We start from the raw sequence: 26,615 nt of genomic DNA on the forward strand, positions 1-26,615 counted from the left end.
ATAACACTTTTCTCACTGACTCTTGCTGCTGATTGCCAAATACAAATGGAGTGTTTGAAGGCCAATTCCCCATTCCAACTTGAAAATATAAATGGCGGCCTCATAATTCTACATAATCAACATTATTGCTAACTCTCATTATATTTTGAACCTTCAACAGTAAATCAAACTTTATTTCACTTTAAGCAGCTCAAATTAACAGGATTTTCCTGTAATAAATTTAATGTTATAAAGCTAACCAAAATCTTGTATATGAATGCATAATACTGTATGAACTGATGGGTTGTGAACCAGTCAAACTGCCATTGGCAAATTAATTTGTTATGTGCAGTGGAGCATCTTGTGGTTAATTAAAACATCTTTGGAATCATGCTTCTCAATATGAAATGGCTGTACAAGTATACCTAGAAGATTTCAATCACTTTGAAACATGTGAAACACCCAAATCTAAACTTAGCTAAAATTTAGTTTTTTTGCTGTTTATTAATTATTTTATTTATTTTTGAGCACCTCTGCCTCATCCAGGATTTATTGCCCAGAGGACAGTTAAGCATCAATCACATTTTAATGGGTCTAGAGTCACAGGTAAGCAAGACCAGGCAAGGATGACAGTTTTCTTCCCAAAACAACATTAATGAACCAGATGGATTTTTCCTGACAACTAGCAATGGTTTCATTTTCATTAAATTCTTAATTCCAGATTTTTTAAATTGAAATTTCACCATCTGCCATGATGGGATTTGAATGAAGGTCCCCAGAACACTACTTGGGATTCTGGATTAATAGTTTTGTGAGAATACCATTAGGCCATCACCATAAGTTGAGAGGAATTCGGCATTGCTTTGATTCAATATCAACAAAGCTACAAGAATCTCTCTTTGCACATCTATATCTTCTATAGTCTCAATAAAGTGAGTATACTCCCACAATTTAGCAACTATGTAAAATTAAGAACAGCACGGTTCAATACACTCCCCGTGACAGTATATAAGTTATTGCAGTTAAAAATCACAACACCAGGTTACAGCCCAACAGGTTTATTTGGAAGCAATAGCTTTGTCCACCCCAGTCCAACACTGGCACCTCGAAGTTTGTTATCACACAACTGTTGTTATCAGCAAGAAATGAGAAAATTTGAAACTTTGGTAGGTTTTGATATCTTTTCTTCAAACCACAAAAAAAATCGATTTGAGATATTGTAAAACATTACACCCTTTCCAGCCATGAAATAATGAGAATCAGGTATGTAATTCACAAACATCTAGAAAAGCTTCCTCGGTAGCTATGTTTCAATATAACTATAGTTGAAATACATTTAAATTAACTTGCTCAGAACAATATATTCAGCTTAAAGAGGTGAACCAATTTATCTCAAATCAGTTGAGCAAAAATTTATAAAATACTACTTTTTAATCATTGTTGCTCTCTTTTCAGGAACTAAAGATTTTATTTCGCTTTGCCCATGTTAGTTAGAAACTGAAAAATATACAATGATGTTAAAAGGAAATTCAGTTTGAATAACAAAAACAAATGTTTAAAACAAGTCAATAATCAATGTTTTAATAGTCTATCGCCCCATACTACCACTGTGCAGCACACATGAACACGAGCATGTGATCATGTAAGTCATTATTAATAAAGAACAAGATTGCATTAAAAGGCATGTTTTCCTGAAGACTCAAATCACTTCACATCCACTGAAACGCTCTTGAACTATCAGCCAACCAATTTCCTAACAGCAAGTACCCTCTAGCAGAAAAAAGATAGATAGATGTATGTTTGAGGGGAAAGATTTGACAAGGCTTTAACTCCTATCCTTTAAATACTGTGACAGATTTTATTTTTGCATCAGACCTACAGGTACACAGGATCTTGGTTTATGGCTCTTCTGGAAGAGAGCACCTTTAAAATGCAGGATATATCACTGCACTATCATCCTAGATTATAAACTCAATTCCACAATTGTCCTATTCAGGTGGGCACGCCAACTAATAAAGCAACCTGATATTAAGTCTTAGTAGGTTTACAAAAGGGGTAATAATGGCCTTGTTCTCGCACTGTTTCCCACTCTTTTATACAAATTGACGAAGAGGGACACAGAATAGATAACGTGTTAAGAGCCAGAATAAACTGCTATTAGAACTAAGTGCCACCTGTAATGGATCCCAAAAATAGACGATACTGCGTGACCGAGCACTGGTGATACTATGGATGCTTAAGTTTGGAAACTCTCCTTAAGTTTAATGCATTACAGATTGTACAAAGGACAACAACAGGCAGTGAATTGTGTGTAATGGGAAAATCTTTGTAAATAGGGACCCTCCTTACACAATATTATAACGCAAGATTTTTTATACTGTTTTTAAATACTTATAAATTGATACATGCACCATCTTTGTGCAGACACAATTGTATTCAGTGCCTGTAATAAGATAACATGCTGTGACGACACATGAAGTACCCTGCTTGGGTTTCTTTCTCAGTTGGAAGTTAGTTGTTGAGGTGTAACTGAAATCTATAAAGAGAAAGGCAGAGAATTTGTACTGTCGGGTTGATGGAAAGGCATCAGGAGACAATTATAAGGTAGGATAGAAGGAGAGCACAAGAATAGCGGAGACAATAAAAGACAAAAAGCAACAGCTGAATCACTTTTAAGCAGATAATGGTTACTTAAACAAAAATACTCGATAAATACCTAAAATAGCATTGTGCAAATAAAACCTCCTGCAGGACCACTGTTTAAGAGCAGTATAATTTAATCACTTTTTTTTGTAGACCTGTTGGAATTTAAAATATCAGAGTCAAATAACTATTTTAGTTGTATTTCGGAAATACCAAAGTGACTCCATCTTTACTGGTGGTCATTAATTTTATTCAGTACAAAAACTGACAAATTGTAATATCGAAGCAGTAGTAAAAGGGCACAACAGTATTGTCAGTACATTCTGGCTGAAAGCACAATCTCCAAGAAAGTACTCCCTGGTCATGCTCAAGTACTGTCTTGTCAGTCAGTGTAAAATGCCAAATCTCTACAATTTCTGGACAAGGGGAATCTGCTCTTTTATATTCTTGACACAAGGTCTACAGAGACCGATCTGCACCAACAATTACCTCACTATACTGGAACATTCCAATTACAAAAGATAAACAATCTGCACCATGCTAAGCCTCGTCAAACTCTCAAAATCTTGGGTCTCCTACACCGAGACTCTTACCAGCTCATAAACATTTCTAAGGTAAGCATGAAAAATATGGCAGTCTTGCTACCCACATCTCATCTAGGATTCAAGCCACCATTGTATCCTTTTTCCTCCATCTGGGTCCAAAAGAATTCTCAGCTACTTATTTCTAACTCATACACATTAGAAATGTGCTGGATTTCTGAAACTTACCATTTTTTTTCAATTCTGTTAATAAAGGCCACATGGATGGGAGCTAATGCACAGGCCTCCCACTCTTTACAGGATTGAGGCAGAAAACAGATCAGGAGGTAGAAAAGGCATGTAAAAAAGGCACTATTACAATAATTATGAGGTACATCAATATGAAGGTCAAGGAATATCAAGTTGGGAGCAGATTCCAAGGAGTCCACGGAATGTCTGCGAGATGGTTTATTTCAAGTAGTTTGCAGCAGATCCCACTGGGAAACAAGCAATTTTGGTTTGGTGCTGTGGAATGAAGCAGGGTTGATTTGGAAGCTAAAGGAGAAGGAACCCCTAGGGGGCAGTGACCATAATATGACAGAATTCATCCTGCGGTTTAAAAGGGAGAAGCTTGAATTAGATGTAATGGTATTATAACTCCGTGAAAGGCATTACAAAGATGAGGGAGGAGCTGGTCAGAGTTGATTACAAGTGAACAGTGGGGGACCTAAAAGGGAAGATAGTAAAGCAACAGTGGCAGAGTTTCTGGGGTAATTCAAGATACACAACAGAAATTCATCACAAAGAAGAAACATACTAAGGGAACGATGAAGTAACTATAGCTGACAAGGGAAGTTAAGGACAGCATAAAAGTAAATCAAGCATACAATATGGTGAAGATTAAAGTCAGATGACTCAAACCTTTAAAAACTAGCCGAGGATAACCAAAAAAGCAATAAGAGGAGAGATGATAAAATGTGAAGGTAAGGTGGCTAATAATATAAAAGATGATGGCAAGGGGATCCAAGATTACCAGGAGAAGGCAGGAGAATGGGATTAAGAAACTTATCATCCATGGCCAAATGGTGGAGCAGACTCAAATGTATCAAAAGTGGCCTTATTCTGCTCCTGTGCATTAGGATTGTGTTGTTTGACCCCATTTAGTCACCCCTCTGCCATTTTAAATTTAACATGTATCACAATGTATATTAAAAATGTAGTTCTATGTCAAAGTGAAATTAAAGTGCAGTCGTTGAACATAGTAAGCTGGTATGGATTCCTCAAGATTCTTAGTCTCAGACAGGGGCTGCTGGCAGTACACAAGATACTTCAAGAGATGCTAAGTAAATAATAACAATGACTGTAAAACAAAATAAGCAAACCTTAACAAATCCAACACATACAAACTCAAAGCAATTAAAAGTACAGCTGTCTCCCCAAAGAAAAACAGCTGCCAAAGTGCAGAATGCAAAAACCTGACTCATCTGCCAACAAATTCTGTGGATAAACCCGAGCTGAACAATGGGTTTTTTGGACAGTGTATCAGAGGTAAATTTCATTGGAGAGTGAAGAATAATTTCCACACCACTAGTGAACATTAATCTTTAACAGACGAGTCAGGTAGCCAGCTTGTTCCTTGGTCTTTGCAATCACTATAAGGATGCAGAAATGAAAATTGGTATTTAACTTTTGATAACCCTTCAATGGAAGAAATTTTGTCAACTCCATTATACAATGAACAGCAAACACAAATCCACTTCCTGATTCCCTATATTGCCAACTTCAGCCTACATCAATTGTATTTAATGAGATCATGCTTTTTGACTTTCTCAGCTTTATCCCAGAGAATATTAAAGCAACTCATTCAAATCACCATTCAAGCAAAGTTACCATAGCTCTGCATTAATTTAAAGAAGTCTCCACAGAATAGCTCAAAGTTCTGCGCTGAGGAAAACATATCCAACAGAAACACTGCATTCAAACTGCCACATAATCTTACTACAGTCATGTACTAATTTAGACAAAGATGGAATTAACCTCTAGTCTAGATTAGGCCCACCAAAGCAAACTTAGTTTGCTGTAAGTAGTTAGCCTAAAAATTATTCTTCATCAACCTATTAGTACCTGGTCTGATACGTCCACGGTAAGTGGCACTTAAACCCAGTCCAATGGTAGAGACATCACAATTTGCCACAACAGGCCTTTGTGGTTAATCTATATTAGTTATAGATTATATATCGCTTTTGCCCGAAACTATGATTTTTGCTCCTCGGATGCTGCGATTTTCCAGCACCACTCTAATCTAGACACTTTCGCCTATACTGTTAACATGTATACCCCAACATCTGCAGACCTGTTTGGCAAGGCTAAAACAGCATTCAACTCACTAAAATAAGCCAAACCAAGGTATGGATAAGAAATTAAACAATGCGTCTAAGAGAGAGGATAAAACTTGGTTGGCAGGGCAAGAGAAGAGATTTTAATTTTGATTATGTATAGCTACATCCTTTTTCAAAAATCTGATCTAAATCACAAAAACGATTGAAAGGAAAAATAGAAACTGTAGTCAAATTACATTCAGAAAAAGAAATTTCCCTTATTCAATTAAATTAACATTCCAACTTACTTTAACAGTTTGGACAATATCAAATTCCCACAAATAAAAACAAGCATGGAATAAGGCTGCTCCATGAACTGCATTTACTTTTTGACAGCTCTCAAAGAAAATGGGCAAGTTTCTGAAGTATTTAAACACATCAAATGCACACATTGTGAAGCACATGTTTCAACACCTGTGGAAACATAGCAACACAAATTGGAAATAGGGTAAGCCATTCTGCCCTTCAAGCCTGCTTCAGCATTCAATATGATCATGGCTGATAAACTCTAGTCAGTGCCCTCTTCTAGCTTTCATCCCATACCCTTTGATAAATATGGTTCCTCAGACCAAAAGTATCTCCTTGAAAACATTCAAAGTTTTGGCCTCAACCATTTCCTGTGTTCCACAGGCTCACCACAGAGTGAAGATCTTTCTCATCTCAGTTCTAAATGGCCTTTCCTGCACCTTTAGACTATAACCACTAGTCATTGGAGCATCCTTCCTGTGTTTACCTTGTCTAGTCTTGTTAGAATTCTATAGGATTCTATGAGAACCCCTCTTTTTCTAACTTCATTGAATACAAGAACGTAAGAATGTGGAACAGAAGCAAGCAATTCAGTCCCTCGAGCCTGGTACACCATTTGATACAATCACGACTGATCTCATCTCAACCTCAACTCCACTTTCATGTCTGTTCTTTATAACCATTTAACTGTTAATTAAAAATATTATCTCCTGTTAAATTTACTCAATGTTCCAGCTCTGGGGTTGTGAATTCTACAGATTCACAATCCTCTGTGAGAAGCAATTTCTCTTCATCTCTGCTACCTGTTATTCTAAAACAATGATATCTTGTTTTAAATTGCCCCACAAGGAAGCAACCTTTTTACATCTACTCAGTCAACCCCCTTTAGCATCTTATATACCTCAATCAGATCTTCTCTCATTTCTTCTAAACTCCAAAGAGTAGAGACCTAAATTGTTCATTCTCTCAAGACAAACACCTCAGCTCTGGAATCAATCTAGTGAACCTCTTCCGGACTGTCTCCAATACAAATACATGCCTCCTCAAGCAAGGGGGCCAAAATTATTCCTAATACTACAGGTCCTAACCAATCCAGTCTATTTTCATGTTAGTTCTGTCATCTCAAGAAACAATCTGCAAACCTTTGTTGCACTTCCTCAAGCAAGAACAGCCTGCCTCAGATAAGGAGACCAAAACTACACACAATACTCCAGGTGTGGTTTCAAAAAGGTGCTGTAAAACTGCAGCAAGATATCCATGCTCCTATATTCAAGTCCTCTTGCCATATAAAAGGACAAAATACCATTTGTCATCTTCACCACTTGCTACACCTGCATGCTTACTTTCAGCAATTAGTGTACAAGGACAGCCAATCCGCCTCCTGGCTTTGCTACCAAAGGCGATAACACCACATTTATTCACATTAATCTTCATCTGTCAGTTACCTTAAAACTAAAAGCTCTCCCCCACAAGAGACAGAAATTACCAGCATTAGAATCTTAAATATAAACTACGATTATTGTACGTGTTAACTGTCTTGCTGTTAGTACTTGCATGATTGAGACAAAAAGGTGGATTCAAGTATTTCAAACTCTGCTTTGCAAAGTTTTGTACTTGAGAAATAGCCCCTGCAATCCAAAATGACACAAAAACAATTCTAGAAATGGATAACTGAATTTCATTTTATGACAAATCATGAGAAGACAAGCTACAAAAAACTTAAAAATGTAAATACGGGCTACTTAAAGCAAATACTGCAGATTTGAAATTTTTTTTAAAAAGTGCTGGCGAAATTAAACAGATCTGGCAGCATCTGTGGAAAGAGACAGAGTTAACATTTTGAGATAATTGACTCTTTTATAATTTCCAAAGAGGAGTCACTGGACTCAAACTGTTGACTCAGATGCTGGCAGACTGGTTGAGTGTCTCCAACACTTTTTACCTGTTCAGAAAAGGAATTTCTTCTTGTTGGTGTTTGTTTCTGGGCTGGGGAAGCCGGGTGGAAGGGAGACATGTTTCCACTTATTACATGGTAGCAAGGCAGTTAGAGAACGCTTGATGTATTTATTCAGGGGCAAACAAAACCTGTCAAAGTCAGTTAGAAAATACCCCAACAGCTGTTGGGGAAGAATCATACGAGACCTAAAATCTAAAAAGGGTGTGAATGGCATGCTAAAAAGATGGAGTGTTGAGGATCAGGTCGTGAAACAGATGTTATTGGTTGGTTGGAAAGGGAATTCTGGAAAGCTATGCCATCAGGACTGGTGTGACCTAAATAAAACAGTTTTTAGACAGACACCTCGTCAGTATTAACCAAAGCTGTGGATCTTGTTTTGGATAATTTTGCCAATGAAAGCAACTCAAAGGGGCCAAACAGGTTGAGCAGAAAAAGTGAGAAATTACATGTGCTGAAGTTGGAAGGACTAAGAGCAAACATGGTGCCACATTTATGCCAGGAATTATGTGTTTGCAACTTTGTGAAATAGCAAGATATCCATGCTCCAATCCGCCTCCTGGTTTTGTTGACCACTTATCAAGCAAAATTCATCATCTTGGGTGAAAGACCATTTGCATGGTGACGCCTGCCAAAATGTATGTTGATTTTGGGTTTGACTGTTGCAGAATAAATTTTAATAAGTGAAAACTTGTCTATCAATTTCTTTTGGAGTTGTCTGTGAATTATTTTCTTTTCAGATTATTAGTCTTTCATAGGGGCTGCAAAACAAGCCAAACTACAGGACTTGAGCACCAAGTTTAGGGCAGCACTACCTTACATCCAAATGCAGTGTTTTAAATAAGATGTTCAGCAGCCTGTTGAAGTTTGATTTCCTGTATGAGATAATGTGCTCACTGGCAATGCTATTATTTATCATCTAGCTCTAACTGCCCTCAAGAAGGTAGTGATGCACTACTACAATGGGTATAATGAAGGTGCATCCATGGTGTTTTTAAGGAAGAAGTGCCAGGCATTTGGATCCAATCATGCTCAGGAAATTGCAAACAAAATACTTGGTGGAGAATCAATAAACAATAGCGTTTCCATGAGGTTGCTGTGCTGGCTCTTGCAGGTGTAGTGACCACATGTTTAGAATGCATTGTCAAAGTAGCCTTGGTGAGTTGCTGCATTGTATCTTCTAATCACTAGAATCACAGCATGATTATGAAGGAGGCAGAGAAGTGGTTAAAGAGATGAATGCAGTGCCTTCAAAATAGTATCTGAAGAGTGTAGTGCTTCTAGAATGCCACTGGAGTCATACTTATCCAGGGACAAGAGAACTATGCTCTTGATTAGTGTCTTTTTTTTTCCAGTGTTTCTTCAAATTTGTTCGACAGTTTATACGAATCATATTTATTTCTTTTGTGAACAATGGCATAAGGTGAGTGGTTGCCTTTAGCCATTCAGTTCTTGTTAGCGATTTTTTGAGAAGATTTGTAGTTCCGGTTGAAGTGTGCAAGTGAGCTCACTGAGCTGGAAGGCTTGTTTTCAGAAGCTGCATCACCATGACTAGGTAACATCAACAGTGAGAGTCTCCAGTGAAGCGCTGGTGGTATGTCCCATCTCTCTATTTATAGGTCTTGGTTTCTTAAGGTGGGTGATGTCATTTCTGTTTTTTTTTATAAAGGGAAGGTAGATAGGATCTAAATCAATGTGTTCATTGATGGAGTGCTGGTTAGAATGGCGTGCCTGTACGAATTCTTGTTCATGTCTTTGTTTCACCTGTCCTAGGGTGTGTGTGTTGTCCCATTCAAAGTGATGTCCTTCTTTGTCTGTATGTATGGATACTGGGTTGTCTCTTTTGGTGGCTAGTTGGTGCTCATGTATCTTGGAGGCAAGTTTCCTGCTTCTTTGTCCAACAGTGATTTTTTTTTTAAAAAACAGCTCTTGCATGGTATCTTGTAAATAACGTTAGTTTTACTGGTAATATCTAATGGATCCTTTAGGTTCATTAGTTGCTGTTTAAGTGTGTTGGTAGATTTGTGGGTTACCATGCTGCCAAGCAGCCTGGATGTCATTTCTGATACATCTTTGATGTAAGGTAATGTGGCCATAGCTTTTGGTTGCGCTGTGTCTGCTTGTTGGGTTTGTTTCGAAGTAATCAGTGGACTGTGTCTATTGGGTATTTGTTTTTCTTGAAACGCTATAACAGATATTGTCCTTCTGCTTTCTGCAGTTCTTGAATGCTGCAGTGTGATGTAGCTCGTTGAAATAATGTCTTGCTCTGAGGAAGCCGGTCTTCTTTTGAGCAGTACAATCCTTTCTCTGTTCCAATGACATCTTAGAACGGTTCCACTTCTTTTTCTTGACTTCTCTCAGGCTTCTTCTCATGAACAGGGTTTTCTCTAAAGCATGACTTTTCTTGTACAAATCATCTATCATGGCCACTGTGGCTCCATGTTTGATGTACTGAGAAAATATTTTTATAAGCATAGATGGTGGAAAGGCTTTGGAGTTAGGCAGTAAGCAACTAACTAGAGCACAAAAATCCTACAGCACTCAGAGCTTATCAAGCAATTTGGCCAATGTTCGTTTAGTTAAGAGTCATACAGTCATATAGCTTGGAAGCAGGCCTGTTGATCCAATTAGTCCATGCCGACTATGTTCCCAAACTAAACTAAGTCCTACTTGCCTGCATTTGGCCCGCATCTCTCCAACCTTTCCTATTCATGTATTCGTGCAAATGTCTTTTTAACTTTGTAACTGACCTGCATTCACCACTTCATCTGGCAGTTCATTCTATATACTAACCACTATGTTAAAAAGTTGCCCCTTATCCTTTTAAAATCATTCTCCTCTCACCTTAAAAATATGACCCCTAGTTTTGAACTACCCTAACTTAGGGGAAGATCTTTGCTATTCACTTTATCTATGCTCCTCATGATTTTATAAACCTCTGTAAGGTAACCCCTCAACCTCCTACACTTCAGCGAATAAGGTCCCAGCCTATTCAGTCTATTTTATAACTCAAACCCTCCATTCCCAAAAATATCCTGGCAAATCTTTTCTGAACCATTGCCACTTTAATAATTTCCTTCCTATACTTAACCTACAACAATACAGACTATCTGGTAACTGAGCTCACATGTATTGTGCGCCAAGTGACGAGATATTTGTCTGTAAAATAACACTAGCTACCCAATATTAATGTACTAATTGTAAAGCATTTTGGAATGCACAATCATAAACACAAGTTCTTATATTTATCAGCTATTCAAACAAAACTATTTGATTTAAAATGAACTTACCCCCATTCCACAACATGAGATTCATAATCCCAGTATTCTCTTGGTTTGTGTGTGTTTACATCAGTGTAAACTCTGGCCCTGCTTGGCACAGGTCCTGCCATGTCTAATAGGAGGCCAGAGGCGAGCTCAGAAGCAGATGTTGAGTGGTTCAGCAGCCAGGGGGCAGGTAAATATCTTGAGTTCTGACAATCAGCAAAGTGGGAAGGGTCTCTTGTGATTCACTCTGTCTTTTAAAAAAAAAAGCACAAACGTGATAACTATTTTGACAAAACCAAAACGTTTGCCCCAAAAAAGTCAACTGATCCATGCTTATTATCTGCATGCCTAATACAAACCCAAAAGACACTAAAACCACGAGCTAAAACATTTAAAGTTTCAAATCAATGTAACAGAGGTTAAAAATAAAATCATTCAACAGGAATAATTTATTATAGTGACCCACAAAACTGGATTTATAGACAATTGCATTTTATGAAGTAGCCTGCGCAATTCTGCACTGAAAAAATTCCTAATCTTCTGAACCTTTATAATGATTCAGATTTTCAATGCAGCGAAACATTATAATAAAAACTTTGACTGCTTTAAAACTTTATTTGTTGTGCTCAAAACCATCAACTAGGTTTTTCATAGAAGTGCAAACTCCTCAGAGGTGACAGTATTAGATTCAATTTAGCTTCCCATATTCCAATTAAATTATAGGAGAAAACAAGATGTAACAGCTTTAAGACATGGTCTTATAAAAGAAATCTCATACTACATTAGGCTAATCAAGGGCAATATAAAATGATTGCAACAGCAGCCCACAAGCAAATCCTAAACTGTATAAAGCTAAATTTTAATGTATACGTAATAAATTGAAAATACTGACGATTGGATGATTTGATCTCAAGACTTAAGAACAATAAAACAAGATTGGTAATTAGGTGGCTGTTTTCTTTGATGAATTATGTGGAAATTATAACCTGTAGATTTCAAGGAAACAGAGTGCATTAGTCATCAAACAGCACTGAGCCCATCAGATGGAAGCTTGCCTTTGCAAATTGGAAGGAAACAGTTCCCAGCCAGACCTTCATATTCAAAGACTACAAATAAGGCACAAGGCAAGACTTGACAACATTTGTCTTTATTTTCCAAGGCCTGTTTTTACTCAGGGACAATATTGTGTAGCTTTCTCCAGAGTGACAAGGTTTGACTATGCGCAGTCTTTGGTGGAAGAACACAAAAAGTTTGTTTAAAAGAGGTGTGACTATAATGAAAATATGAATGTAACTACAAATGTTTTTGCTATCTCTGCCAGTTTTAACACAAGTCACAGGAAATTATGCTTTATGCTAGTCTGAGAAATTGGAAATCAGCCCTAACTATAACAGCAACTCCATATTTACATGAATAAAATCGTGAATGAAGTTACTCTTGAAAATTTCATTACATCAATTTCACTTCAAGAAACAGCAAGAGGCAAGACACCATTTTCATGCATGGGAACAGAATTTTGGTTTTCCTTTGCAGAACAGAATTTAAGAGATCTCAGATCAGATGAGTTGGGTTTCAGAAAAACATGTTCTGCAAGATAAAAAACATATCTGCACAGGATGGAGTCACACATGAATGAAATGGTGACGGACTTTCCAAATCCTATGCAGAATAACTGATTACTGAACAGTAAATTAAAACTTCCAAATTTCAATAGAACAAACAAGGCACTCACACATGAAAGAAAATCCAATTATTACTGCCCCCAACACTATTAAAACATCATGAAAAAAAACAGGGGGACAGGATAAGAGTAGAAGAGACAAACAAAAGGTAGTGGAATCATGAATTCACAGCATAGAAGGGCGTTCAGTCCTTATGTCTTTGCTGGGTATGCAATAAAGAACAATACAATTAGTTCTTACTCTCCACTCTCTTTCAATAACACTGCAGAACTGCCCTTTCAAGTCTAATTCCTTCATGAATTGTGATGCTGTATCTGAATTTCAGATTATGACAATTCACATCAAAAAGACTGTCAGCTCCCTTGTTTTATTAATTATCTCAAATGTGGGTCTTCTGGATAATGTACTAATTTAAACAGGGAAACAGCTCCTCTTCATTCTTTCAAAATTCCTCAATTTTGAAAAACTATAAAATTGTTTCTCAACTTTTCAGTCCAACAATAACCCCAATTTCTGTAGCCTCTGTTCTAATCAACATTTCACATCCCTAATAATCATTCTGGTAAATTTCCTCTGCACTCTCTCCAAGGCCTTAACATCATTACTGACCTAGAAACAAAGACAGAAAATAGGAGTAGGCCACTTAGCCTTTCAAGCCTGCTCTGTCACCATGATCATCACTGGCCAACCAATTCAATTGCCTATCCCTGCTTTTCTCTCATATCCTTTGATCTCTTTAGCTCTAAGTCCGATATCTAACTCGTTCCTGAAATCAGACAACGTTTTGGCTTCAATTGCTTTCTGTGGTACCTTATTCCACAGGTCACCCCTCAGCTCAGTATTAAATGCTTTACCTCTTAAGACCGTGATCTTTGGTTTTGGACTACCCAGTCATCGGGAACATCTTTTCTGGATGATATAATTCCAAGTAATATTCTACGCAAAGGCCAATGAGGATTTAGAAAGGTTTGAGATTATTTGCTGGCTGTTCTGCTCCATGTCTCCATAAAGCCAAAGATCCAAAAAGAACTTCAGAATCACCAAACTGTAACAGGATGACTGGAGTCATTCAGCTATTGTGCCTGCATTGGTTCTATTACCCAGTGCCAATTTCCTGCCATTTTCTCATTTCCCTGCATGTCACTTATATCCAAATAACTACGCATTACCCTCCTGAATGCCTCAACTGAAACTGCCTCCACTACACTTCCAGGCAATGCATTCCATACCCATACTATATGCTGCGTGAAAAAAAGGTTTTCCTCACATCACCTTTGCTTTATTTGCACATCACTAAGTCTATGCCCTTTTGCACTTGTCCCTTTCATAAGCAGGAACATCTGTTCCTCATCTACTGTATCCAACCCACTCATGATTTTGAAAACCTCTAACAAATCTGCTCTCACCCGCATTCCATACAAGAAGAGTCCTAACTTCTGCAATCTGTCCTCATAACTGACACTGCTCATTCCTGTATTTACCATTCTTGTAAATCACTTCTGCACTATGCATTCACAGCTTTCCTACAATGTGGTGCTCACAACAGTACACAGTGCAATTTTTAAAAAATCAACCTGTGATGCCAGCTTCAAAGATTTGCAGATCTTAACCCTATATTTTTCTGTTGCTGGGAACAGAAGCAGGCCAGTTAACAAACCTTGAACTTGTTCCGTACGATCAAATGAGATCATGTAACTTGCAAAGTGACTGTAAATATAAGTACTTGTACCAAATCTTCATAGACTTGGTTAACAAAATTCTATCAAACATAGATAGATAGAACGTTTTTATATATTAATTCACATTCTGTAGGCATCACTGGATAGACCAGAATTTATCATCCACATCCAATTGCCAAATAGGCAATTAAACAAACATATTGCTGAGAGTCTGTCATCACATCCTAATCCTAGACTCACCAAACAACAGAAATAATTTCTCACTATCCATCTTGTTTCTCATAACACTTTTATCACTGATATTACTTAACCTTTCCAACTTCTAAACTGAAAACACAACCCTATTTTGTGTGATCTGACTTCATTATTCAACTCTTAGGACATGGATACCATGATAAATTTATGTTGCATGACTCCCAAGGGAAATATAAGCTTCCTAAGATGTGGCGCCCGAAACTTACTCTTTGTACTCGTGAGTTCACTAACCAGGATTGTGCAATAGCAGAAGTTCCTGCAAACCCTAAAAATCAATTATAACAAAGCTCGAATGTAGGCATCCAGTGTTCCAAGGCACCACGAGGTACACTAGCTTATTACGGTCTTGATGTTTCCTCTTATAAGAGATTTTAGATGTTGGGGTCAAAGTTTATAAATAAGGGCTGCCCATTTAAGACAGAAATGAGGAAAAGAAATTCAGAAGATCCAGTGTGTTTGAAACTCCCTCCCTTAAAAGGCAGAGGGTGCAGATTTTATACAGATTTTTTAAAAGGCAGAGTTGGACAGATTTGTGATTCCCTATGGGTTGAAAGATTCAGGGATCTGTAGCAATGTACAGTTAAAATTAAATTCATATCATCCACAATCTTATTGAATGACAGAGCAGGCTTGAAGGGCTGAGTGGAGAAATCTTGATCCTTGTTCCTGTGTACTTCCTCATATGGAGACTTTTCACAGCTGCATGCCATTTTATTGCTGTTTAAAGATCAATCTAAGAAGAAAGATTATGGTGCCAGAAACATGCACAAATATGTTCTCAACATTTCTATGCAGATAACAGTTGTGTGTCCAAATGCTGGCATCTCTGAAGCGTTGCTATGGAAATGCTGGCATACATTGGAAAGGTACATTTTGCTGAATTAACCTTTTGCATACTGGAAGATCTCTGCAGCATTTAGGATGTGTAAACTATTCATCTTATCTTGCATACTTTGACAGCTGGGAATATATTTTTAGCTCTCCAGTTAATCACCTAATCAAGGAAAATGAATTTCTGTTATTTCAGCTTTTCACTCAAGGTATCTAAAAATATAACTGCACCGAAAACACTCAGTATTAGCCTGCAAAATACAATTTGTTCTCACTATGGAAATAACTGCAGTGGACTCTTTGTTGTTCAGAGATGCAGCGCCAAGACACCAGTTGCTCAGATATCCAAAACTTACAGATGAAATATCAAGATTAAATAAATACTTTCAAAATAAAGCCATACAAAAGGGCTTACCCTCAAGAATTTGTCCAAAAAGAGAGCACGCTCACGAGTCATTTAAAAAAAGTATTATGTTGTGGCTGGGCTTTCAAATCAGAGTTGCCACCTTCGCTCCATTTCCAAAGCCAATGAAAAAATGTTCTCATCAAGCCCCAAAGCCTGGTCACTGATGGCTGAGATGCTGGGAGCTGAAACTGAATGATGAGTCACATTTCAATGTCTAACCTGAAACATGGCAGAAACAACACTCACCAATACCAGTCAACTTCTGATAAATTGTGATTTAAACTTCTGAATGTTCAGAGAATCTACTCACATGGCTATATTTTTCAAAAAAATTCTCAGAAATAAGGCAGTCTGTAGAATTGTACCCTACAATATCCTTTAGTGCTGAAAGGCCGATAGCTGACAGAGGCCACTAGCCTGAAAGCAAAATAGAAACAAAGCATCTACTAAGGTGTATCTTCACAGACATGCACAATGACTTTCATGAAGGCAGGTTACTTTGACACTATTTGGAGATGATGGTGTTGGATTGGGGTGTACAAAGTTAAAAATCACAACACCAGGTTATAGTCCAAAGGTTTAATTGGAAGCACTGCTCCTTCATCAGGTGGTTGTGACACTGGTCACAAACCAGTAACCACTGCAACAGCATAGTATTAATTTGAGCCATCTGGGCCAACTTCAAAACAAAGATACTTAATTCTGCTGTTACTTTAGCATTGGCTTCTACGACATAATCCTGAAATAAAACGAAAGTATAACAGTTTAGTGGAGGAAAGAGAAAGTATGCGCTGAAACACAACTACAGTCAATCCTTAATCTCAGGCCTCACAGTTAAATGTAAATTTGCTCACTTCCAACAGTATCTGTAGACTACAAACTCTGTTAACCAACTAAACAGGCTGAGCCAGGTCAGTGCATTTGGATCATGAAAACAACCACCATTTGCTGTTTTCTTGCAAAAAAGATGGAAATGCAAAAGTCCCATAAGGTTTTGAAAACAAAATCCTGAAATCCCATTGGTTGAAAATTAAACTTGATTTGTTTAATAGATACAAACTAAAAGCCCTAATTATAAATGGAAGGAATTCAAGAATTACAAAACATATTTTAACAATCCTGAAACAATTAAAATGGAACTGACTTCTTCAGTGGCTGTTATACAGCAGCTCTAATCAGTGCATGTAATTGCCTCATGACCTAAACTTGAACCGTGATTCCAAAATACACATGAGCCAGGCAACATTTGTGGTTCAACTTTTAATTCATCAGTTTCAATCTATTGCTTCCATTCTCCTATTGGCACCTGGGAAACTGACTCAGCAAATGGAGATCTGGTCACTGAACCGCGTAAGCATAATTTAGTATTTGACTCCAAAGAGGATAACTTTGTAAATGAAAATTAATTTCAGGCTTGAAGAAAAATTATGTAGCAAATTACAACAATGTAGAACAATCAAGGAAATTACACATTACATCATATCTACATATGGAACATATTTTGTACTATATTTTAATATCATTGGCATTCAAACATCTTTTTTTTTAGTTCATTCATTTTTGTGCGATGTGACTGGCAAGCATTTATTGCATGTCCCTGGTTGCTCTTGTGAAGGTAGGAAGCTGCCTTCTTGAATCGCTGCTGTGGGTTTACCCACAATACCATTAGGGAAGGAATTACAGGATATTGACCTACTGACAGTGAAGGAACGGCAATATATTTCTAAATTAGGATGGTGAGCAGCTTGGAGGGGAACATCAAGGTGGTCTGTTCGGATTTATCAGCTGCCCGTGTTTTTCGAGATGGAAGTGGTCATAAGTTGGAAGGTGTTGTCTATGGACCTTTGGTGAATTTTTGCAGGCATCTTGTAGATTCAGATGCTATTGGAGGTGGAAGGAGATGATGTTTTTGGATGCAATGCCAATCAAGCAGCCTGCATTGTCCGGGATAGTATCAAGCTTCTTGAATGCTGTTGCAGTTGCAACCATCCAGGTAAGTGGGGAGTATTCCTTCACAGGCCTGATTTGTACCTTGTAGATGATGAATTGGCTTTGGGGAGTCAGGAGGAGAGTTATTCACTGCAGTATTCCTAGCATTTGCCACTGTATTTATTTGGCAAATCCATCCGAGTTTCTAGTCAATGGTAACCCCAAGCATTTTGGCAGTGGGGAATTTAATGGTAGTAACACCATTAAATGGTGGGAGGCAGTGGTTAGAATGCCTAATATTGGAGATGGTCATTGCCTTGCATTTGTGTGACATGAATGTTACTTGCCACTTGCTAGCCCAAGCCTGACACTGTACAGATCTTGATGCGTTCGCACATGGGCTGACTGCCTCAGTATCTTAAGAGTTGCAAATGGTGCTGAACATTGGTGCTGAACTCTGACCTTACGACTGATAGAAGATTAAAAATGTTACAGCTGGCCTATCAGGAAATTTGAGAATAAAATGCAAATCCTACGCAGGAAGTCCTGGAACCTTCGAACCAATAGGTTTTGAAGGGTTCTTGAAGGCAGATGCAAATGCTTTGCCAGAATTCCAGAACTCGGCCCCATCTGCACCAGAGGTGTATAACAACAACTTGGAATACGTTAATTTTTAAAAAATCTATAATTGTGAATAGACCAGCCCTAACAGTGGGGTAGAATAGGCAGCTAACTAGCAGCAATCTAGAGTCAAAGGAACAGAAATTAGTCAAAACCATATGGATTACCAAACACATTTTCTGCAACAAGATGTAGGATTGGGAACACACTGCCAAGTATGCTGGTGGACAAAGATTTAAGTATTACTTTGAAAAAGAATTTATAACTACTTTAAGGAAATGGAATTGGATGTGGGAGAAGAGTTAGGGTTGAGAACTATTTGAATTGATCTATAAAACAGCTGCTCTGGACAGAGTGATTTTACAATTAACATGAGAAATTGTAGGAGTAGGCCATTCAGCATTCCCAGTCTGTTTCATCCAATTTGGTCACAGCTGATCTTACACCTCAGCCACGCACTCTGACACGGTCACTTTACTGCTTGATTCCCTTTATACGTAAAAATCAATCTCTTTCACAAGCATGCACATTTCCAGTTCTTTGCAGTAGAGAATTTTAAAGATTCACAACTCTAGAGACAACTTTTTTCACCTAAGTCCTATGAGAGACATGAGGTTGCTTCAGGGAGCATAGACGGCATTATTTTTGCTTCTCCACTTCTTGCCCCTGGCACATGGTTTGTCAAGTTAACCTAGTTGCAATAACCTCCTAACATTCAGCACCTAAGGGAAAGAACCCAGAGGTCTTTACAAGAGTACTTTTGAAGGGACGTGAGGATAGCAATCAGCAGACAGATACAAAGATCGCTTTTCCGTTCTCCCTAGCCTAAGGATTTCAGTAAAAACAAACTCCCACCCAGTGAAATTCAGCAGGGAAAACACATTAAATTTAAACTTCCTGCTTTGCAGCAGCACTGTTCTGAAACTGAATTACAACTGATGCGAATGCATTGAACAAACCTAGACGGCTGTTAAGTCTTTAATCAGTTAGAATGGAGATGCAGGTTTCAATTGATTGATATGAATTTCTTTTAAGTCACTGCCCTGAGATAACTTAACGTTTTATCAGTATAAAAGGGTCAGCCTGAGAATTTGCATTGGGTATAAGCAGGCAGGGAAACAGTTGAGTTTTGTGATTCAAGAGTTTCAGCTGAGCATGACTCAGATCAGATAAGAACTTACAGTTAACAATGGGATGCTGGAGGCAAGGGCAAATGGGTTAAACAAGGTGGAAAAGCTTTCATTATGTAGAGCCATTTAATAAGATGAGATAGCATTCAGTATGTAACGTCCATTAACAAGGCAAAATATATTTATTATGTGAAGCCAGTTATGTATTGTGAAACAGCAGATGGCTTAATCTTTACTAATGATACTCGTTACTTGTAACAGTCACCCAATTAATATGTATGCTGCCTTATGTGGATGGTCTTCCCTGTAAAACGAGTACAGTGGAAACTCGATTATCCGAACGAGACGGACGGGGACTATTTTGTTCGGATAATCAATTATTCGGAAAATCAATTAAATGTCTTTCCTCTGGGGCTTGAAGTTTTAAAGTCTGTTCTCCGTTCAGGAAACTGCAGCAGCAAACAGCATGTGAGGCCCCGCCCCCCCCCGACACCTCCCGCCCGTCCAGCAGTTCCCCCGCCTCCCAACACAGAGCGCACAAGCCCCTGCTCCAAACACTGCCCACAACCCCGTCCAATGCCGCCCCCGCACCCCCCCCCCCCCCCCCCCAATCCGGTACAAATCTTCCCCCAACCCATCCCCCGCATCCACCCTGGCCCCTCTCTGGGGCAGCTGGAATGCACACCAACAAGACAGCTGCAGCTGCCTTTGTAGGTTAAGTCTCCAAATAGTGCACGTGCACAGACAGACAGACACACACAGAGCCATAGCCAGAGTCACACAACCTTTTACTGCAAATTTTTGACAGGTCTCACGTTTGCTCTGTACAGGACAATGTTGGAGAGATTATTCCTGGGAAGCAGGGAGTGGGTTAGGGTACACCTCTACAGAACTCCAGGGAAAGTGTGTGTGGTGGGTGGGTGGGGGGGGGGGGGGGGGGGGAGGGAGGAAGAAGAGAGAGAGCGGGACAGCGCAGGAGAGAGCAGGGTCAGTCATTTGGAGACAGTGCCTGTTTAATTACTGGAACAAAAGACGCAATCACTGTTGGAAACACGTTTTCAGATAATTGGTATTCGGATAATTGAGGTTCCACTGTATATAGTTCATTAAGAAGCTGTTGTTCCAGAGAAGACTGGGAACCCATGTCCTTGTGCACAGAGGGGATTGTTCTCTCTCCCTCTAGGGCCCAGGATAAAGATAAAGGAAGTGAAACTACACTGCGTCTGAGTGTTTTGCTTCGAATGAGGGAGGGAAACAGGTCGACAATATTGGCATAGTCAGCAGGATCCAACTGAATAGTTACGATCGGACGGTGTCGGCGCCTGCTTGGTACATCGGTGTCTCGAGACAGACAGGCCCACAAGGTAAGATTTTAAACCTTGGTCCCTCTTGATATTCCTGTGTACCGGAGACTGTCCCCTTGCTCGATAGCTCTCTATTCAACGGATTCCTCGAAGGATAATTAGTTCAGTCAAGAGACACAGTTTCGCAGGCACGCAGAGGTTACAGCCCTCTATGCAGTACTGGGGTTGGGGTCCCCTGGGGCCGGGGCATTAATTGAGATTCGACTCCTCTGCGGAATACTGGGGTATATTTGGTTGAGGTTACAATCCTCTGTGGTACTGAGTTAGAATCCCCTGGGGTGGGTTTGGGTTGAGGTTAGAGTCCTCTGCGCTTTGTTGGGTTTCAAGTCTACTGGGTGGGTTTAAGTGAGGTTCGAGTCCTCCGCGCTGTGGTGTGATCTGGGCTCTCTGTGTTTGAGTGGGATTAGAGCCCCTGTAAGGAGTAAAGTGAGAAAGGGGTTAAGGTCCCCTAGTGATGAAATTTGAGGCTCTGTGAGTCTTTGTTCTGGGGGAAAGAGAGTGGCTTGGATTGCGGTCCACGTGGTCCGCTGGAAGGGCTTTCTCGGTGTGAGGATGCAAAACAAAAACAAGAAATGCTGAAATTAAGGTTGCACTAATATTTTGTTTGAAAAGGAAAGTTTTGATGTAAATTGTGCCATGCGGAGAGTGTTTGGTGTTTAAAAATTTTTGGTTTGTTAATATACTGGCTCAGAAAATCCCTTTAAGTAACTGTTTTGCCTTGTTTGAAAATGTGTTTTGTGGGCTATGTAATGAGGCAGATTTTGTTTTTACATCGAAATTGTACAGCATTATGTCCTTTTTAAAATGAAAAAAACTTGTAACCTTAAAACAAATGAGCCGCTGATTTGTCTGAAATTCTACAATGCCTGTTTAAAAATAAAGAATTGGGTCAGTGGTCATGCTTTAGCCAGATGAGAGAATTGTATTAGAAGATCTTTGCTGCTGTGTTTTTAATGCAGAGTGTTCATAAAAAGAAGAGTGTTTTAATTTTGATGCTTTGTTAAGATTTTAGGGAATATTAGAACTTGAGACTGAGCTGTTTAAATTCTTTTAATTATTGTTAAGACTTCATTGGCAACTTTGGTAGAGATCAACATTCTTGAATTTGCAATATGAACAGGGCCACAGTAATTTCAACTGCTTTATTTGGAAAAATATTTTAAAATATTCTGCATTACTTTCCCACAATATTTGAGAATTAAATCTGAACTGAAACTGCCTCTTCAATTGCAAAAGCACAGGAAGTATTATTTTCTTTCTGTTCCAGACTCTTTGAAATACTTATCCTGACAGCTTTCACATTAGCCAAGTATCATTTTGTTAAAGGAAAGTAATTTTTGAATAACTTGAATGGGGTCCCCCGAGGGTTTGATTTTAGGACCATTGATTGTTGTTTATAATTGACCAAATTGTTTATGCTATACAATTTAGAAGTATAAAACTTGACAATGTCATAAATAGCGAACAGAGTAACAGCCTTCAAGAATTCAAAGAATGGTGAAATAGGCAGGCACAATTTAGTGTAGTAAAATCTGTGACGGTCTTCATACTTATAACCACCTTGGCAAGGAAGGAAAGTGTGTAGAAATGCAAGGATACTTTCAGCAGCTAATATCTTCTCTAGAGTTTCTCCATTCACAGGTAAAGCATGCCTTCGGACCACTGCCCATCCCTCCACAACCTGATCCAACCGATTCAATCAGCTCCCCAGTCACGAACATGAAGAAATTAACAACAGTGAAGAGGTCGGTACGCTTTTCATCAGTGGCCTTCCGACGGACATTAAATTACGTGAGCTTTACCTTGTCTTTCAATCATTCAAGGGATATGAAGGTTCACTGATCAAGCTAACATCACTACAGCCAGTTGGCTTTGTTACATATGAACAGCAGAGCAGGAGCAGAAGTTGCAAAGAATGCTGCGTTCACCTAGCCTGCAGCTGCAGCACTGCAGACCCAGATGTGCTGGTATCCTCCATCTGAAGCATCTCTGCAAGGATGGATGTCTTGCCAGTTTTGTGAAGCATTTAACTGCTCTTATCCAAGGAATCAGATTTCTCTGAGAAATGATGCAAGAATAGACTGAATTTTGTTTTCAGGTTGGACTTCACTAAAGGAGATTTTGGAGAACTGGCTGATTTCCACTCGACTTAGAGGGGATGGAGTGGTCACTAAGGACAGTGGATTTATGAACTTTACTGGTGATTTTGTTTCCTCACATGGGAGGATTCTTTACACTCTAATTACTAGTAATTTTGTTATCAACATTGTATGCAGTGTGTCAGTAGCTTGCTTAAATATTGGCTGTAAGAGTCTTGTGAAAGGTGGTAGTGCCATCTCGGTGGTGATCATGAAATGATAAAAGGAGGGAATGAAAATGTGTTTAATAGCATATAAGCAGGCAGGGAAAAAGAGTTAAGTTTGAGCTTTGTGAAACAGGTTCAGCTGAGCATGACTCAGTTCAGACAAAAACTTACAGTTAACAATGTGTTGCTGGAGGCAATGGTAATGGGTTAACAAGGTGGAAAAACATGCATTATGTAGAGCCATTTAATAAGATGAGGTAACATTCAGTTATGTAACGTCAGTTAACAAGGTGAAAAAGTATTCATTGTGTGAAGCCAGTTATACATTTGTGTCACAGCAGCTGGCTTAATCTTTACTATTGATACTCATTGCTTGTAACGGTCACCCAATTAATATGTATGTTGCCTTGGCTGGATGTTCCTCCTTGTAAAATCACTATACAGTTCATTAAGAAGCTACTGTTCCAGAGAAGGCCGGGAATCCATGTCCCTGTGTGCTTGGGTGAGCATTCTCTCTCCCTCCAGGGCCCAGAATAAAGATGAAGGAGGTAAAACTATACGGTCTCTGAGCATTTTGCTTCAACTGAGGGGTGGGGGTGGGGGGGAAAACAGGACAACAATAAGCCAATGCACTTTAGACATGAGGCCTCGTTTCAAGTTGGTCAAGTGTCTTAACCTGGAGTTAGACTGGTTTTATTTCCAAAGCAGGAATTTATAAAATGCCACATTGTCTCGCCAGGTTCACTACATCACAGCACCAGGTGGCGTTGATTTTAGGCTGACCCCACCTTCCCTTGCCTTTCCCAAGGACATTGAGTTGTGCATTCAGTGAATTGAGAAGGTTGTAAGGTAATTCAGGTATAGTAGGGGTGAGCTTTTTTTTCTCCAAAAGAGTAAACAGCAGTACCTCAATTCTCTTTGAAAGGTCAGTCTAGCTTTAAAAGTTCATCCACTTTGTACTCAATGGCTTGGATGTTTTCCAGGAGTATGCTGGGAGTAGGGGCTTGAAACCTCAGAGCTTCAGTTTCACCTCAAGTCCAGCACATCTCCTAAGTTTCCTGGGTAGGTGGCTACTCCTAGTTGATCCTGGAAGTCAGTGAAGGAAGTCTGCTGCTGATAGATGTAAGCACTTCGCATCTAGACCACTTTCCTAGAAATTTGACTGCACTATGGGAACTACATCCCAACTTAAATTTGCTTTTGAATGCACCATCTGTCCATTGCTGGCATTTTCAGTATGTAACATTTGCACTAGCACAATGGTCAGTACCTTAGGTGTTCATGTCATTAGCATTTTGGGTACTAATGGCTAAATTATCAATCCTACTGATACTATAGCCTCATACTGGTATGAAAATTAATTCCAACCAAATCACATTTTGGACATCCATCTTAAAATTCATGGCAGGTTTGGTATCACTCACCCTATACTCTGAACTGAGATGAGCAATACAAGCAAGGACTCTTTATTCATGCTTCTTACCCACAGTGCGCTCTCCACAGTTAATTCCTCCCATTACACACAGGTAGGAGTCAGTCAATGCGAGACAATTCATGATCAGGTAGATTATAGCTCAGATGTAAGCTCTTCGAACATTAGTGTGAATTAGAATTATGCATATTTTGTTGTACCTTGTGGTTTAAACCACCAGTAATCTATTGGTATTTTTTAAAAATCACAAGTAATAAAAACAATCACATCTTTGAATGGCAATGCATGATTATGTTTTATTACTTGTGGGACATGGGACTTGCTGCCTGGCTAGCACTTATTGCCTGTCCCTAGTTGCCCTTGAGGTGGTGTGTTGAACTGCCTTCTTGAACAGTTACCGTCTATGTGCTGCTGGTAGACCCACAATGTCCTCAGGGAGGGAATTCCAGGATTTTGAGCCAGCAACAATAAAGGTACAGCAATATATTTCCAAATCAGGATGGTGAGTGGCTTGGAGGGCAACTTGCAGGTAGTGGAGCTTCCACAAGTCTTCTGCCTTTGCTCTTCGATAGAAGTGGTCGTGGGTTTGGAAGATGCTGTTTAAGGACCCTTGGTGAATTATTGTGATACATCTTGTCAATGGTACATACTATTGTTACTAAGCATCAATGGTGGATGGAGTGAGCATGTGTGGTTGTGGTGTCAATCAAGTGGGCTGCTTTGTCCCAGACAGTGTCAAGCTTCTTAGAGTTGTTGAAGCTGCAACCATCCAGGCATGTAGGGAGTATTTCATCACACTTACGACATGTGCCTTGTAGATAGTGGTCAGGCTTTGGGGAGTTAGGAAGCGAGATACTTTCTACAGTATTTCCAGCTTCAGACCTGCTCTTTTAGCCACTGCATTTATGTGGCAAGTCCAGTTCAGTTTCTGGTCAATGGCTTCAGTCCTATTTCCAGAATGCTGTCAAGGCCCATACCCTTTGCAATATGTAGTGCCTCCAATAGTTTCTTAATATCACATGAAGTGAATCAAAATGGCAGAAGACTGGTATCCATGATGTTAGGGATCACTGGAGAAGGCTGAGAAGGATGGATGATTATTGGGAATACTTCAGCCTTATGCTTTGCACTAATGTTCTGGGCGCTCAACCAGTGGATTGCTTAATTGTACACTACCATTCTCGACTGGATGTGGAAGGACTGTGGAGCTTAGACCAGATCTGTGTGTTGTGGGATCACTATCACTTGCTGCTTATGCTGTTTGACATAAGTAGTCATGTTTGGTAACTTCACTTGGCTGACACCCCATTTTCAGCCTGATGCTGCTTCTGTTATGCCCTCATGTACTCTCCATTGAACCAGGGTTGACTCTTTGGCTTGATGATAATGGTAGAGTGGGAATATGACAGGTCATGAGGTTGCAGGATGAGATGAGAGTACATTTCTGCTACTGTTGATGGCCTACAGCGCCTCACAGATGCCCAGTCTTGAGTTGCTAGAACAGTTTTAAGTCTGTCCCATTTAGCAGTCATATTGCCACACATGATAGTGAGTATCCTCAATGTGAGGGCAGGACTTCGTCTCCACAAAGACTGTGCAGTGGTCACTCTTACCAATACGGTAAATGGACAAATACAAGTGCAGTCAGCTGATGCTAAGGATTTTTTAGATTAGATTCCCTACAGTATGGAAACAGGCCCTTCGGGCCAAAAAGTCCACACCGACCCTCCAAAGAGTAACCCAGCCAGACCCATTCCCTAAATTTATCTCTGACTAATGCACCTAACATGACAGGCAATTCAGGATGACCAATTCATCTGACCTGCACATCTTTGGGTTGTGGGAGGAAACTGGAGCACCCAGTGGAAACCCACGCAGACCCGGGGAGAATGTGCAAACTCCAATCAAACAGTCAGTCACCCAAGGGAGGAATCGAACCCAGGTCCTGGTGCTGTGAGGCAACAGCGCTAACCACTGAGCCTTACAGGATGCGA

General features: G+C 39.3%; 1 protein-coding gene across 7 annotated transcripts in view; it reads right to left on the reverse strand.

Annotated features, from left to right (window-relative positions):
• LOC140462861 (casein kinase II subunit alpha) overlaps positions 1-26,615 on the reverse strand; it is an 85,645-nt gene that overhangs the window by 46,667 nt on the left and 12,363 nt on the right. Inside the window, exons 2-4 of one of the 7 annotated variants that reach the window (XM_072556257.1) lie at positions 16,151-16,257; positions 15,850-16,028; positions 11,012-11,238 (exon numbers count right to left, since the gene is read on the reverse strand). The exons of 1 other annotated variant lie outside the window; for it this stretch is intronic. In XM_072556257.1, coding sequence (XP_072412358.1) covers positions 11,012-11,112 — 101 coding nt within the window. In that variant the 5' untranslated portion in view covers positions 11,113-11,238; positions 15,850-16,028; positions 16,151-16,257. Of the gene's footprint in view, positions 1-11,011; positions 11,239-15,849; positions 16,060-16,150; positions 16,258-26,615 lie in introns of all 7 variants that reach the window. 5 more of the 7 variants (XM_072556258.1, XM_072556259.1, XM_072556255.1 and 2 more) reach the window with 5 other exon arrangements.

The sequence above is a fragment of the Chiloscyllium punctatum genome, chromosome 37 (assembly GCF_047496795.1).
Source record: "Chiloscyllium punctatum isolate Juve2018m chromosome 37, sChiPun1.3, whole genome shotgun sequence".
NCBI classification, from domain to species: domain Eukaryota; kingdom Metazoa; phylum Chordata; class Chondrichthyes; order Orectolobiformes; family Hemiscylliidae; genus Chiloscyllium; species Chiloscyllium punctatum.